This window comes from Megascapheus bottae, chromosome 6, assembly GCF_031878675.1.
Source record: "Megascapheus bottae isolate mThoBot1 chromosome 6, mThoBot2.hap1, whole genome shotgun sequence".
Taxonomy (NCBI): Eukaryota; Metazoa; Chordata; class Mammalia; order Rodentia; family Geomyidae; genus Megascapheus; species Megascapheus bottae.
Window position 1 is genome coordinate 18,031,447 of NC_143514.1, and position 15,143 is coordinate 18,046,589.

General features: G+C 40.2%; 1 protein-coding gene across 5 annotated transcripts in view; it reads right to left on the reverse strand.

Moving 5' to 3' along the window:
- Positions 1 to 350: 350 nt before the first annotated feature.
- Positions 351 to 15,143, reverse strand: part of Slc25a24 (solute carrier family 25 member 24) — a 45,614-nt gene continuing 30,821 nt past the window's right edge. For 3 of the 5 annotated variants that reach the window (XM_090334301.1, XM_090334302.1, XM_090334303.1), the window contains exons 7-10: positions 10,714 to 10,821; positions 7,936 to 8,103; positions 4,879 to 5,029; positions 353 to 2,363 (exon numbers count right to left, since the gene is read on the reverse strand). In XM_090334301.1, the coding sequence (XP_090190427.1) occupies positions 2,179 to 2,363; positions 4,879 to 5,029; positions 7,936 to 8,103; positions 10,714 to 10,821 (612 nt within the window). In that variant the 3' untranslated portion in view covers positions 353 to 2,178. Of the gene's footprint in view, positions 2,364 to 4,878; positions 5,030 to 7,935; positions 8,104 to 10,713; positions 10,822 to 15,143 lie in introns of all 5 variants that reach the window. The other 2 variants (XM_090334299.1, XM_090334300.1) reach the window with 2 other exon arrangements.

The following is a 15,143-nucleotide window of genomic DNA, read 5'->3' on the forward strand; positions in this document are numbered from 1 at the left end:
TTCCAAGTATTACAGGGGCTGAAAAACATTCTTTCCAGAGTGTGGAAAGTCCTTAAGCTATGGTGCAAGACTTTCTTTCTGGTCTTTTGTTCGATTTATCTAAATCGAATTTTGTACTTTCTTGTCATCTGCATTGTAATTTTTTTCACCAGTTTGACTTGCCAGTAAACTCCCATAGTTTCAGTACAAATATACTTCACACCAAGATGTGGTGAAAAATCTCCTGGTTGGATTTTTCTTAGCACTTATGGCTGCAAACCTAGTTGGTAAAGCAAGGCCCAGTGTGTGCATTATTGATCAGTTTCTCTCACAAAGAAGAAACAAGTCATTTTATAAACAAATATATTTAATATAAATGGGAAGAGGCAATCATGCCAGAAATAAGTTATCTTCAACCTGAAACTTTTCTTTTCCCAAAAAATACAAGATCACTTTTTTTCAAAAGATAGCAAGAGGCACATGAAATAACATTCATACCTATGAGGAACAATTTCAACTCATAATGAAGTGCCAATATTTTCAATAGTTCTCACCAGCTTGAAATTTTAAAAACATGTTGGCACAGCTTTTCATTTCCATAATTTTATGAGTTACACAAAGGAAAGCACTAATCATGTACTTTAATATTGTCATTTTATGTGTTTTATTCCAAAAGTACAAATAACCCTGAAGATAAAGAAGTCTCAGGTTCATCATATCTTGTATAAAAATATTAAGATATGTATCAAGCATAAGTAATGTATTATTACTTAGATAAAACTGTATAAGAGAATACGTTTCACACATTTATTTTTTGTTTGATTCAAAAATGAAAAGAGGTAGGTTCAAAAGAAGCAAGTGCCTGTTATATGACTAGATTTTTGTGAAAAATCTATGTTGGCTATCTATAAGAAAAATAAAATTCGTTTTTGAACCAATTTTTTTAAAGTTAAAGAACTTCAATTGATAAATATCTTTCTAAGTTCTAAGCACTCAAATTAGAAAAGAAAAAGAATTGACCATAAAAATAGCTTCTGAAAGCCCAAGGACAGTGCTCAAGCCCTGAGTTCAAGTCCCGGTACTGGCGAAGAAAAAAAAAGTAACTTCTGAATTTCCGAATGTTACCACTATTATAAACTGAGGAGTCTATTGTGTTTCTAAAACTTGAGATGCGTGAAAATGTGGATAATAACAGATGTTTTACATATTTGGCCTTTTAAATACAAGTATTTAATGTATGTGACTAATATGTATTACTATTAATATGTACTCTTTTCAGCTTTCTGCTGCTGAAATCGAGAACAGCAGGTTCAAAACAATTCAGCAAAGAAAAAATGATCAGCATACCACTTGCTCATGTTCAACACTTCACATCACTAGGAGATGAAATTCAGATTACAACAAATGGTCCCAAGAAGCAGAACCTGATTCCCAAAGGAGGAAATGAAGGACTAACAGAAGAAGGGTGTGATTCTGACATAGATGCAACTAAGAAAGGTTTGCTTCCAGCAAAACTTTTCCAAGCAATGGCAGAATAAACAGAATATCGCAATTAAGTTTTCTCGTGGTGATAATTTAACAGTAACGTAAGACCATCAGAGTACAGCTCCAGGAACCAAATAATAATGGAAATAAAATGGAAAAATGACTACACTGAAATAAATATTATCTCACCGTTCCTAAGTACACTGATTTTCAATTAATGATTCCATGAAGAAATTTTAAGAAATTTATTAAGACATTTGAAGTATATAAAATAAGTCTGTCCCAAGGTTTTCTCATCATTGTGTTGATCTTTTAAAAAAGAGACATTTAGATATCAAGGAACTGGCATAAACCAACCAGAATACACAGATCAATGAATGACAATTCTACCACACAAAACAAACACAGTTTAAGCAAGCACATTTTCAGATTTATAATGCAGGGCACTGATCTATAAAAAGATTAATAGATAAAGTGTAGTTTGTGGTTTTTCCAAAACTTACATATAAAACTATGATTTAAAAAAGAAACCTCGTTGAATACATAAAATTGAGCCCAAATGTTTGAAATGATCACTGATAAGACACTTCCCTTTTGTATAAAAGAAAATGATACATATAGTTGCTTTGATTGTGGTCATGTTGCAATTCTAGAAGTCATTGCAGAGAATGTGGAAATTCCCACTCATCATGCCAAGGCAGACATTTCAGCTTCTCATTTCTGGGTGACACCCAACGTTTGCTTCATATTTTCATACACCACGTAACTGATGCCCACAGCAGGGAGCACCTTCATAAAGTTTGGGGTGATGCCTCTGTAGAGCCCTGGTACTCCTTCTTTGGCAATGATTCGTTGAAAGAGGCCCACCATGTTCAACTGCTCAGATCCTTCCACCATAGCTAGAGGGAAGAAAAAAAATATAGATATGCTAATTTAATACTCAAGCATAATTCATGAGTGTTACAATAAACAATTCATATTCCAAAAATTCCAAAAGCATATCCAAAATGCAACACAAGGATAAAATACAACCCAGGAGAGCCAAGAAAATACCTTTCATAGAGCACCTCACAGTGTGCTCTCTTCCTATAAATAACGGTTCTCGTCATGACATGCTTTTGTTTTATTAGCTGATTTTTTATCATTTTAAATTATGATTATTATTTTTTTGCCAGTCCTGGGGCTTGAACTCAGGGCCTGAGCACTGTCCTTGGGCTTTCTCAAGGCTAGAGCTCTACCACTTGAGCCTCAGCACCACTTCCGGCTTTTTTCTATGTATGTGGTACCAAGGAATCGAACCAGGGTCTTCGTGCATGCTAGGCAAGCACTCTACCACTATTTTTTTATTTTTTATTTTTTATTATTACTTTTATTATTTTTATTATTTTTGAGTAGTTGTACAAAGGAACTGCCACTCGGCAAAGCAGTTGGTGAGCAGTGCATCTTGATCCATGTCACCCTTTTCACCCCTCCCCCCCACTTCCCTCACTTGTCTTAATTTCCAGGTGATCATCTGGCTCCGACCTGTATTCCTAGCTTGTGTGTTTACTCCTTATGCCTTCTCTACTCTGCAACCCTGTTGAGTGGTCTGACAGCACGCGCGAGAGTGCCCAGCGCCCAGCCAGGCTCAAAACTTATTAGTAATTAGTAGAGTAGCCTATGGTCAAAGGAGGGATAGGTACACTTGGAGACAGGTTGGAGATGGAGCCATAGATGCACAGCATTTACTATTAAAAGGAACAAGCTAGGCACCAGTGGCTCACACCTGTAATCCTAGCTATTCTGGAAGCTGAGTTGTTCAAAGCCAGCCAGGGCAGGAAAGTCCATGAGACCCCTACCTGCAATCCAAAAAAGCCAGAAATGGAGCTGTAGCTCTAGCAGTACAGCACTAGCCTTGAGCAAAAGAAAAAGTTCACAGTGCGGGGGAAATGGGGAGCAAGACATGAGAAAGGGGATCAATGAAACCCTTCTACTAATTACAATTAAAAATATATGAAAAAAAGAAAAAGTTCGGAGACAGTACCAAGGCCTTGAGTTCAAGCCCTAGACCAGTAATACATACCTACAGACAGACAGACAAACATAACTGGAATGAGGGAAAGATGAAGGAGAATGATGAAAGAGATACCATTGATCAAGACACATTTTGCTCACAAACTGACATGTTGAATTGAAACCCCTTTGTATACTACTTAAAGAGAATTTAAAAATCATATGTGAAAAGTAAAAATAAAAGGAATGAACAACAGTGAGTGAAACTGACCAAGGAAAAGCTAAATAACAGGAAAAGAAAGGCATGAGTGGAACAGCATTAAAACCCGGCAGTGGTAACAAGAGAATAACTGGCAAAAGAATCCAGATAGCAGCATAGTGTCATTTAAGTAGTAAAGAAACTGTCCCAGTGAAGAGTTCCAGATCGAGCACACAAATAGCAACTCCAGCCATGACTTCTCAAGAATTTATCAAGTACCAGAGCATTACTTATATTGCTAATAGGTCTTTTCACTCTCATTCACAAAAAAAAACACCCTGCCATAAAGCAGTGGCTTCCAGCTGTAACTCTAGATACTCAGGGGAATGAGAACTTAGGAATAAGTTTCAAAACCAGCTCGGGGAAAAAAAGTCTGTGTGGTTCTAATTAATCAGCAGAAAAGGTAAAAATGGAAAATGGAACTTAAGTAGAACACCAGCCTTAAGCAAAAAACAAAATGAGAGTGAGAGCTCAATTTAATACCAGCAAGGAAAGAAAAAAGCAAAAAAGACACCAAACCTTACACTTTTATCACACACACAAAAACTCATTCTGCTACATAAATCATGCACAAACATGCACCATGTCCATGGCATTGGAAAAGGAAGATTTAAAAAAATGAATTTCTGAAGACTGGCAATCTTGGGAAAGCTTAAAAATTCTGCCCTTTGAAAACAACAACAAAAAAGGCCCGGGAATGTGGCCTACTGGTAGAGTGCATGCCTAGCATGAACGAAGCCCTGGGTTCAATTCCTTGTATCACATACACAGAAAGAAAAGGCCAGAAATGGTGCTGTAGCTCAAGTGGTAGAGCACTGGCCTTGAGAAGGTCCAAGGACAGTGCCCAGGCCTGGAGTTCAAGCCCCAAGACTGGCAAAATAAAAACAAAAACAAAATCCAGCCTTATGCCAGTGGCTCACACCTATACTCCTAGCTACTCAGGAGGCTGAGTCTATGAGACTGTCATCTCCAATAAATCAGTAAGCAAAGGCCAGAGTGGTGCTGTGGCTCAAGTGATAAGAGCTCTAGCCTTAAGCAGAAGAAGCTCGGGCCAAACCCTGAGTTCAAGCTCCAGGACCAGCAAAAACAAAAACAAACCAAAACCAAAAGCACTCCATTGACCCAGCCCTGTTACCAGTGCTATCCTTTAACCGAAACCTCACCTTGAGCTTGCATTCTTGTCCTCACCAAAGACAAGGGATAGCTGGCCAGCTGCCCACAGGTGCTGGACAAGGCCCCACAGCTCAACAACACCATGACACCTGGGTTGACAGAGTCTTCTGCAAAATTTTCCAGCCAGTAGGTCTTCAAGAGCTGCCCCAAAAAGAAACAAGGAGAAAAATAATCAACAACTAGCTGCTTTCACTCATACTAACACTCACAGGGAGTCTTGTCCTCAACAAAGATGAATCACTTCTTTGTGTATTGGAGCATCAGGTTGTCAGCAACAGCTCTGGGGAGAAAAGTAGCAATTCAGAAGATCTGCACTGGCTGCTCATTTTCTTCCAGACATGGAGATCAACAACACAGAAGATGTCCTAAGTTATAAAGAACATTTCTTCTCTACTTGGCAGAAAGAAATTGTGACGACTGTAGTTTGAGACCAGCCCAGCCCCACCCTCACCCAAAAAAGTAGCAAGCTCCTTTTTTCAACAAATAAGCATGGTGGTGCACTGCTGTAATCCTAGTTACAGAAGGGGAACAAAAGCAGGGAGGCCGGGAGCCCTAACAATTGATGGTTATTCTCTGATGGTTATTCTTGGAGATGAAGATTGTCAGACTCTTTCCTGGGCTGGTCTCAAAATATCACCCTCCAGGTCTCAATGATACACTTCAGTAGTTTTAATGGTAATTTTTATACTCTATTGTATCATAACACAACTCAAGAAGAGACATTGCAATCAGGAGACTCAGCGCTCTAACCATAAGTAGCATAGTATAGTCACTCAGTGTAAACCAGCAACCTAGTTTTCTGTCAGTGTTATCAAGTCCTATGCACAGCCATTAAACTTTCACATACCTGGTAGTGCAGTCAGTTCATTTACAGTACAAGCAAGCATCACAGCATCTGAGTAGCACGTTGCAATGGTGATTCAAAGGTATCTATGATATCACTAAGATGATGGGAAAATTTTAGTTCTATTGTAATCACTCTCATCTATGTAGTCCCTCCCTGGCCTAAATATCATTATGCGTCACATGACTACATAGACACACCATACAAAAGTACTCTGCCAGCAGACAGAATGCAGATCTTACACCTGCTAGGACATGAATAAACCTTGAAGGTATTATTACGGGAAGGGAGTCAGACACAAAATAACAATATCATGAGATATTCCACTTATGAAACATCAAATTCATCTAAATTCATAGAAACAGGATGTAAATTGGAGATTATAAAAGGATGTGGGGAAATAGAAAAGGACTGCCCACTGATTTTAAAGTGTCTGAGATCTTTGAGCTGACAAAACATTTTACAATTCTATTTTGGTGATAACTGCACAAATTATGAATAGAACACTGTTTAATGATATATTTAAATGGTTTAAATGGTAAATTTTATATTCTATTTTACTATAATTTTTAAAATTAACTATGTGATATGCCAAAAGGTCATTAAATTGTCTGCTTCACGTGAACTGATTAAATATACATATATGCATATGTACATATATGTCAATCAAGCTCTACTTTTAAGAAATAATATCCTCTAAGAAAGTCTTCATTATATGTTCCTTCCTCCCCTGAATTATTATTTATATTCCTCAACATGTCCTGGCTTAGGTTTATTATACACATCTGATCACACTGCTTTGGTTTTTATCTTGTCCACCTCCAATCTTCACCTTCCCTCCTCTCTCCTCTCCTCCCCCACCCTCTTCTCCTCTCTCTCTCTCTCTCTCTCTCTCTCTCTCTCTCTCTCTCTCTCTCTCTCTCTCTCTCTCTCTCTCTCTTGTCTCTCTCTCTCCCTCCCTCCCTCTCTCTCTCCTCCCCCCCACCTTTGAAATACTAGGAGTCAAACCAGGGCCTTGTGCAAGTGAGACAAATACCCAGCCCTTGCTCTGTTGAGAAACAGTCTCATTATGTGGATGAGGATTTTTCTGGAGCTCACTATGTGGTGAAAACTGACCTCAAACTCTTGATCTCTCCATCTCAGCCTCCTGAATGTTTGGATTATAGGTATGAGCCCAGCTCAAGCCTTCAGTTTGTTAAAGCCAGCCTAAGTCTTTCTTCTAATTCCTAGCTCTAGTATCTTACCCAGGGGCTTGTGAACAGGGTATACTCCATAAATGCTAATCAGACTCATAAAATATTAAATGACTTCACAGGATTGATCTGAGATTTGTATTTTGATTTGTCTGTTCAGTAGTTATATGGATTTTAACCAAAAAAAAATGTGACACTGTTTTGCTGCCTCCTCTAGAATAAAAAAAAATCCCTCAAAGGATAAAGGGTTTGTTCAAAGTAAAATGTAACCCAGGCACTGGTGGCTCAGTCTATAATCCTAGCCTCTCAAGAGGGTGAGCTCTGAGGATTGTAGTTTAAAGGTTGACCAGGAAGTAAAGTCTTATCTCCAATTAACTTCCAAAAAGGAAAAAACAAAGTTGAAAGTAGAGCATTACCTCAGTGGTAGAGCTCTAGCTTAATCAAAACAGCTCAGGGACACTGCCCATAACCTGAGTTCAAGCCCCAAGACTAACACACACACACACACACACACACACACACACACACACACACACACACACACACTAGATGCATTCATGTATGAAATTGTTACAATAAAAATTTTAATGCTATTGATGTGTATCAATTCAAATTAAAATGAATATTAATTCAAATTAAAGAGAGCAAAGGGGAAGGGGAAGAGAAGGATAGAAAGGGAGTGCAGAGTAGAGAAAAGGAGAGGACAGAAAGAAGGAAGGAAAGAGGAAATAGAAAGGGAAGCAAGGAGAGGAGGGAGTAGGGGAGTGGGAGAAGAGGAGGGATGGGGAGAATCCTTTATACCATCTTCAAAGCAAATTGAGTACAAAAATAATTCACAAAGCAAGCTAACACAAAAGTCACTCTGTACATACAGGATGTCATACCCAAGGTATCTGCAAAGACATATCAAAACGCATGCTCTTAAACAGAGTATGCATACTTTTATAGAGAGCTAAGAATGCATGTCTTAGAACCACATCAGCCGGGGTGAAGCACTGCTACCAACTCACCTCATACACAGCAAGATCGATGCCTGCATAAGGTATGATGCCTAGCAGATTGGGAACATAACCTTTGTAAAAAGCCCCAATGCTTTCATGTTTCAAAATCTTCTTGGCACAATCATACATTCCAAAATATTGCCCAGTTTTGCCAACTGCTAGTCGAGTTTTCAAAACCTAGATAGGAAAGAAGGTAATAAGGTAGTTATACGCATTTATGATGGAAAGCAACAGGAGCAACAACTACCTAACCAATTGTGTCATTCAATGACTACCCTATTTGTTGGCCATGCTCTTCCTCATGTATCACCTCCATTGAGAGGCCAAGACCAGAGTCAGGTCGATGGACTTCGTGGGCAGAGGATCTGAAGGGGGAAATCATGAGGAAATGAAGATAACATAACCCTACCCGTGTGATCATAGATGAATTGGTGTGGTCAGGCACTGGTGGCTCACATCTGTAATCCTAGCTACTCAGGAAGAGACTGTGGTTTGAGACCAGTCCCAGAAAGACTCATCTCCAATTAACCACCAAAAACCAGAAGTGGAGATATGGCTCAAATGATGCCTGCCTTTAGTTAGAAAACTTCAAGGATAGCGCTCAGGGCAAGCCTAAGAACCAACATCAAAGAAAGAAATGAAGAAAGAGAAAGACAGAAAGGTAAGAGACAGAAAGAAAGAAAGAAAGAAAGAAAGAAAGAAAGAAAGAAAGAAAGAAAGAAAGAAAGAAAGAAAGAAAGAAAGAAAGAGAGAGAGAGAGAGAGAGAGAGAGGGGGGGGAAGGAAGGAAGGAAGGAAGGAAGGAAGGAAGGAAGGAAGGAAGGAAGGAAGGAAAGAAGGAAGGGGTAAGAAAGAGCAAAATGAAGAAAGAAAGAAAGAAAGAAAGAAAGAAAGAAAGAAAGAAAGAAAGAAAGAAAGAAGGAAAGAAAGAAGGAAGGAAGGAAGGAAGGAAGGAAGGAAGGAAGGAAGGAAGAAAGGAAGGAAGGAAGGAAGGAAGGGCGGGTAAAAGGTAGAAGGAAAGGAAGAAAAAGCAAAAGAAAGAAAGAAAAAGAAAGAAAGAAAGCGAGCAAAAGAAAGAGAGAAAGATACAGAATGCTGGTATGGCAGACAAGGAGAATGAAAGTATAAAATATAAATGATGGGGCCCGGAGTTTGGCCTAGTGGTAGAGTGCTTGCCTAGTATGAACTAAGACCCAGGTTCGTTCCTCAGTACCATATACAGAAAAAAGCTGGAAGTGGTGCTGTGGTTCAAGTGGTAGATCTCTAGCCTTGAGAAAAAGTCCAAGGATAGTGCTCAGGCCCCAAGTTCAAGCCCCATGACTGGGAAAAAAAAAGATAAATGACAATGTCAAAGTTTCCAGCTTGGAGCACAATATGGGAGCTGTTGGGAAGATGGGAGGGTGATGCTATGAACTGAGAGGGAAGACACTAGAAAAAGTCTTAAAGGGATATGTGGGGTAGATAAACAGATAGAAGCAATTGTTATTTACATACATACCACAATGTGAGAGAAGCTAAGGATGTATTTTATTTAGGTCCCACAAGTTATTAAAAACCTTTCTTGGCCTAGTGGTAGAGTGGTTGCCTAGCATGCATGAAGACCCAGGTCCAATTCCTCGCTACCACATACACAGAAAAAGCTGTGACTCAAGTGGTAGAGCTCTAGCCTTGAGAAAGCCCAAGGACAGTGCTCAGGCCCTGAGCTCAAGCCCAGGACTGGCAAAAAAAGAAAAAACTTTCTAGTGTCAGTACCGTACACATTTCACCTCTACAAGATTATGGTTGTTCTAGGACAACAGTTGGCATTTTTCAGTAAAGGTCAGATAGTATTTCATTCTTTGCAGCTCACTTCCTCTAAAAATCCTTTTTTCTCTCCTCCCACCATTTTGCTGGTCCTGGAACTTGAACTCAAGGCCTAGGTGCTGTCCCCAAGCTTCTTTTTGCTTATAGCTAGCACTCTGCCACTTGAGCCACTGCACCACTGCTGGCTTTTTATGAGAGGTTTATTGGAGATAAGAATCTTACAGACTTTCCTGCCTGGGTTGGTTTGGAACAGAGATCCTCAGACTTCAGCCTCCTGAGCAGCAAGGATTACAGGAGTGAACCACCCGAGCCCAGCCTCTATTTTTTAAAAATGTAAAGTGCACTCTTAACTGGAAACTACACAAAACAGTCCATAGGTCTCTGGTTTGCCAATGCATATTCTGATGGAGAATTGCCACCATATAACCAAATCCTGAGGTTTTATATTAAAATGAATGTTCAGAAACCCTTTGGAGAGGAACGGGAATAATAGTTCCCAGGAACCTGTGACAGCCAGCCTGGGAGATAGCCCAGTGATTCATTTTTCCAGCAGTATGGTGTGGTCCCCCCATCCCCTGGGGTTGATCTGGGACCAAAGACAGCAGTGTTCTCCTTGAGTGCACCTGCTTGCTCTCACAAGCTCTCTAATCACCATCAAATTGTGAAGACACTCAGGAAGCCAAGGGAAAGGCCCAAGGGAGAAGAAACTGAAGCTTCCAATCAAGCCTAGAGCAAGCCATTCAGCCTGAAGTTGACAGCAGCACAGCCTGACCCTGACAGCAGGCTGTGAAAAGCCTTGAGCCAGAGGAACCCAGCTTAGTTGCTCCCAGTTTCTTTTTTTTTCCCCTCCCAGCTTCTTGATCCACAGAAAACAGTGAGATAATAGATGCATGCTGCTTTGAGCTGTTCATTGAGGAGAACTTATTACACAATGCGTAGCTGATGCAAATAGCTACACATACAAACACAGCATAGCGATACTTACCTCCATGGGATAGATAAATGTTTGTGCTGTAGCGCCAGCCAAAGAACCAGAAATAAATCTCTCGGAAGTTCGTATTTGCTGTCCTTCTTCAGTAAGTAACTTCTTGTACTGCATGGATAAGTTTTTAGATGCACATTAATAACTGCTATGACCTCAGCTGTGTCCTAACCCCCAAAGCAATGGATTAGGAGATGGTGTCTTTAAGGCAAGTTTATTTGATAAGGTCATAATGGTAGAGGACTTGAGATGGATGAGCATTCCTATAGGGGAGAGCCTAAAGAGATGGCCTTTCATTGATGTATGCACAGGGAAAGGGATATTTGACCCCTCAGCAAGAAGGCAGCCGTTGCCTGGCTCAAACCTGTAATCCCAGCTACTTAGGAGGGTGAGATCTGAGGAGCCAGCTTAGCAGGAAAGCCCATGAGACAGGTATCTCCAATAAAACACCAAAAAGTCAGAAGTAGAGCTGTAGCTCAATGGTAGAACATCAGTTAAAAGACAACATTGAGACCCTGAGTTCAAGACTGACACACAGGAAAGAAGGAAGGAAGGAAGGAGAGTTTTTAATCCTCTCTTGAAATCAAGCTGTCTGGCCCTTGGATCCTTCAGGACTATGAGAAATAAATTTCCATTGTTAAAGCCACCATAATCAGTGGTATTTCATTAGGGTAGCCCAAGGTAAGACATTAGCAAAATACAAATCACGAGCTACAAATGACCTCACTGATAGTGTAACGATCACGGATCAAAATGCTGCATTACATTTCCAATAGCTAACAGAGGAGCAAAGCATAAGTGCTAGCATCTTCCATTTACTGAGTGGTTTTCCAGTTAGAGTTTCAAAGAACACAAGCTGTGCCTTGGCTTAAAACACAATAACAGCTTTCATTCCAAGTTCCCAAAGAAGGGGAAGAGATTAGTTTTAGATATTTGCACCTATAATTTCTTTATAAAGAGAAATTGATTTCTACCAGTGCAAATAAAACTAAAAAACGAAGCAGTGATCAAACCATCTTTGTCAATATTTAACAAACAAATATTAACAACTTAGAGAATAATTTTTGGTAGCCATACATTTAATTATACTAGCACACTGACCCCAGTACTTCCTGGCCCAGCAGGACCAAAGCGACCCAACAGAGCTGATTGGAAATATGATCTAAATGAAGTCAAAAAATTAACTAGTCTGGATGCTGTTGTCAGAGGAGCTGGAGTCAGGAAGATGTATGCCAGAACCTCTGACCAAGTGGCCCTAACAAGTTCAGGAACTTCTTCAAATTGCCATATCTATGTTAGCCCAAGCCATGGCTGCTGGTAGGATTAACTAACATGATATCCAGTGAGCACTGTGTGGAGCACATGGTAAATGTTCAGTAGGTATTATTATTATTATTACTACTAGCAGATTGTCATGACACATATGGAAAAAAGATTCTTCCCTTACAGAGGCTATGGAATTAGCCAAGAGCCTCAAATTCCTTCTCTCAGAAATAGTGAGCAGGTCTGGGAAAGCAGTCACTGATTCCAGAGGGAGAGGTGGTAAGACTACATCAGAGAGAAGCAGACACATATGGAGAAGGAGAAAGCCAGGGAGATTCTCACCCCCACTTCCACTCCAGTGACCTTCATTCCCAAACTAGGCAGCTGCTGCTTCTTGAAGTCTAAAGGGCCTAAAAGCTACAAGACAGGATTCATTTCTCCTAGCAATACTGTGTCTCTCTGCTCATGATAAAAATTAGATATATTACCATTTCATAAAGTTTTCCAATAGTACTCTCCACTAAAGAGATCAAGTATGTCTAAGGACTCTGTTTTCTGAATGACCAGGATGTTACAGCATAGACCCAATTCCTTTTCCTGTTACACTGTCATAATCATTTCATGAAATTTGTTAAGAACATATCTGGAATGTAAACAAGTATAGTGATATATGCCTATAATCCCAGTGCCTGGGAGGCAGAAACATACTGGGATACATGGGTAATTCTCTGCCTCAAAAAAAAAAAAGGTGGGGGTGGAAAGGAAAGGGATACAGTGCCATCTAAATTATTTCCATAAAATACTTCCATAATGTCCCCACCTGCAGTCCAACCTCACTTTTCTGCAATACTTTCAATACTCCTATTCCAAGCTAATCTTCCTTCGATGTAAATCCAGTCATTCCACTTCCCAGCCTAAGACGCCTAATGGCCCTCACAGTATTCGGGATGAATAGAATCCTAGAATATCTGGCCTGAGCCTGCTTTCATCATCCTCCAAGCAGAAATGCCCTCCACTCCCCCTGAGACACAGAACCACGTAGTGCTCTGCTCCTTCAGCCTCTGTGCTGCGCCACTCCTCCATGATAATCTCCATCTTCCCCTCATCTAAATGGCTGGAGACTGCAGCAGCTATAGGCTCTAATTCTAGTCCCTGCAGCATTGTCTTCTCACTCATTTTACAAATGTTTGTTGGTACCGGGCTGGGAATGCAAACTGTGAAAACAAATAACTAGTACCTAAGAAAGCTCACAAAGCCAGGTGTCAGGCACTGGAACAACAACACTCACTAAGGAAAAACTGTAAACAAAACAGTGGGAGCCATGCACAAGATTACCTGAAAGAAATCACTCCTGAATAAAACCTTAAGGATAATAAAGTTCACTATGATATAAAGGCAGAATAGTTACCCATCATTTTACTTGGAAGTATTATGAAGCTAAAAGGTGGTATGAAGTTAGCTATTAAAATCCTTCTCTGTTCTAAAAGAAAGAAAGAAAGAAAAGAAAGAGGAATGGTGTGTTTGTGTGTGTGTGTGTGTGTGTGTGTGTGTGTATGTGTGTGTGTGAACAGGGAAATGAGTAAGGTCAAAAGGAGGGTGACTTTTATTGTGAACCTGTTGAGTCTGAAGTACTGCTGTGGAATATGCAAGTAGAGATGCAGAGCTTCACAATATACGAGTAGATCCATGGGTACAGAGAGGAAGAGAGAAAGAGAGAGAGGAGGGAGGAGGACTGGAGTGGAAAGCAGTTGGAACTTAGAAGGCAGCTGGAAGCAGGAGAGCACTGAGCACAATGCCACCTGTCAGTGATGGGGGGCCAGCTGTGGTAATGACCACCCAAACACTACAACTTCATCCCAAGACTGCTGAGGCATCTAAGAGACAAGACACGGCTTAGCTATCTAAATGACTAGTTATTCCATAAGTAGAACGTATCCACATCCAAAACTGAGCTTTCTGGGTACTCTGGAAGACATGAGAATATAGACAACATACCATTTAACCAGTAAATACTGGTATTTAGAACTCACTAGAAAAGCAATCTGGTCTCTACTACCCAATGGAGAACTGGTTAGTCCATGAGCCAACACGGTAATGAGGCTGGCAGAGGGGGTACAGGTTTGGGATGGAATGCCCAGAAGATGCTTCTCTCAGAAAGATGGCCTGAAAAGAGCCTGAAGGGACGAGTGGAGTGTCTGTACAAGGAGAGAAAATGAAGCCACATCACAGGCCCTGAGGACCATAAGGGCACTAGGCCACACTGGGTAGAGAAGCTTCTCTTGATGAGGCAGTCTGCAGAGATCAGAGTGCTATGGGAGAGCGCAGGGCAGCAGTGGGCTGGCTGGCCAGACGCCAGCCAGCAGTAACCAAAGTAAGACTGAAGCATGATGAAAAGCGTGGTGTGTATGTTTGCTTTCAGATACGCCAAACTCCCTCCTACTGAAATAATGGCATTTTTTGCGTATTTATTTTTAGGCTGTGGCTTTCCTATCATGAAACCAAATTATGTGGTTAGAAAATGCAATACTCATGATCTGAATGCTCAAACATTCACAAAATGAAAAATACCTTTCCCCACAATGGGTTCCAGTTATGTTCTTCAATGTTTCTTTTCTTTGAACATGGTTTGTTTTTTGTTAAAGATGCAGCTGAAAATTTATCACAGACTATATGGAACTATGCACACTGAAATTCTGTCAATGCTTCTTTGATGTTGCTTAGTTTCCTAAGCTAAGGACAACACTAGACCTTATAATCTACTTGAGTGTATTCTGCAGTTCCATATCAAGACACTTTCCAAAATAACCTAAATTTATGTAAAACACAACCAGAAATTGTGGGGTGAATTTAAGTTTCAAGGCCCTAATAGTCCATGATAAACAATGATGGAATACAGAACTAAAGAGAGTCCCTAAGTAGATGATTGGTTCAAGAAAATGAGGTACTTATACACAGTGGAATTCTATGCTACCATCAGAAAGAATGATATCGCCCCATTTGTAAGGAAATGGAAAGTCTTGGGAAAACTCATATTAAGTGAAGTAAGCCAGACCCAAAGGAACCCAGGCTCCACCACCTCTCATTTGTAATAATTAGTACACCTCTAGGACTCTGCTAGAAAAGGATTACAATAGCTCAAAATCTAGGTACACTACTATCTGGCGAATGTA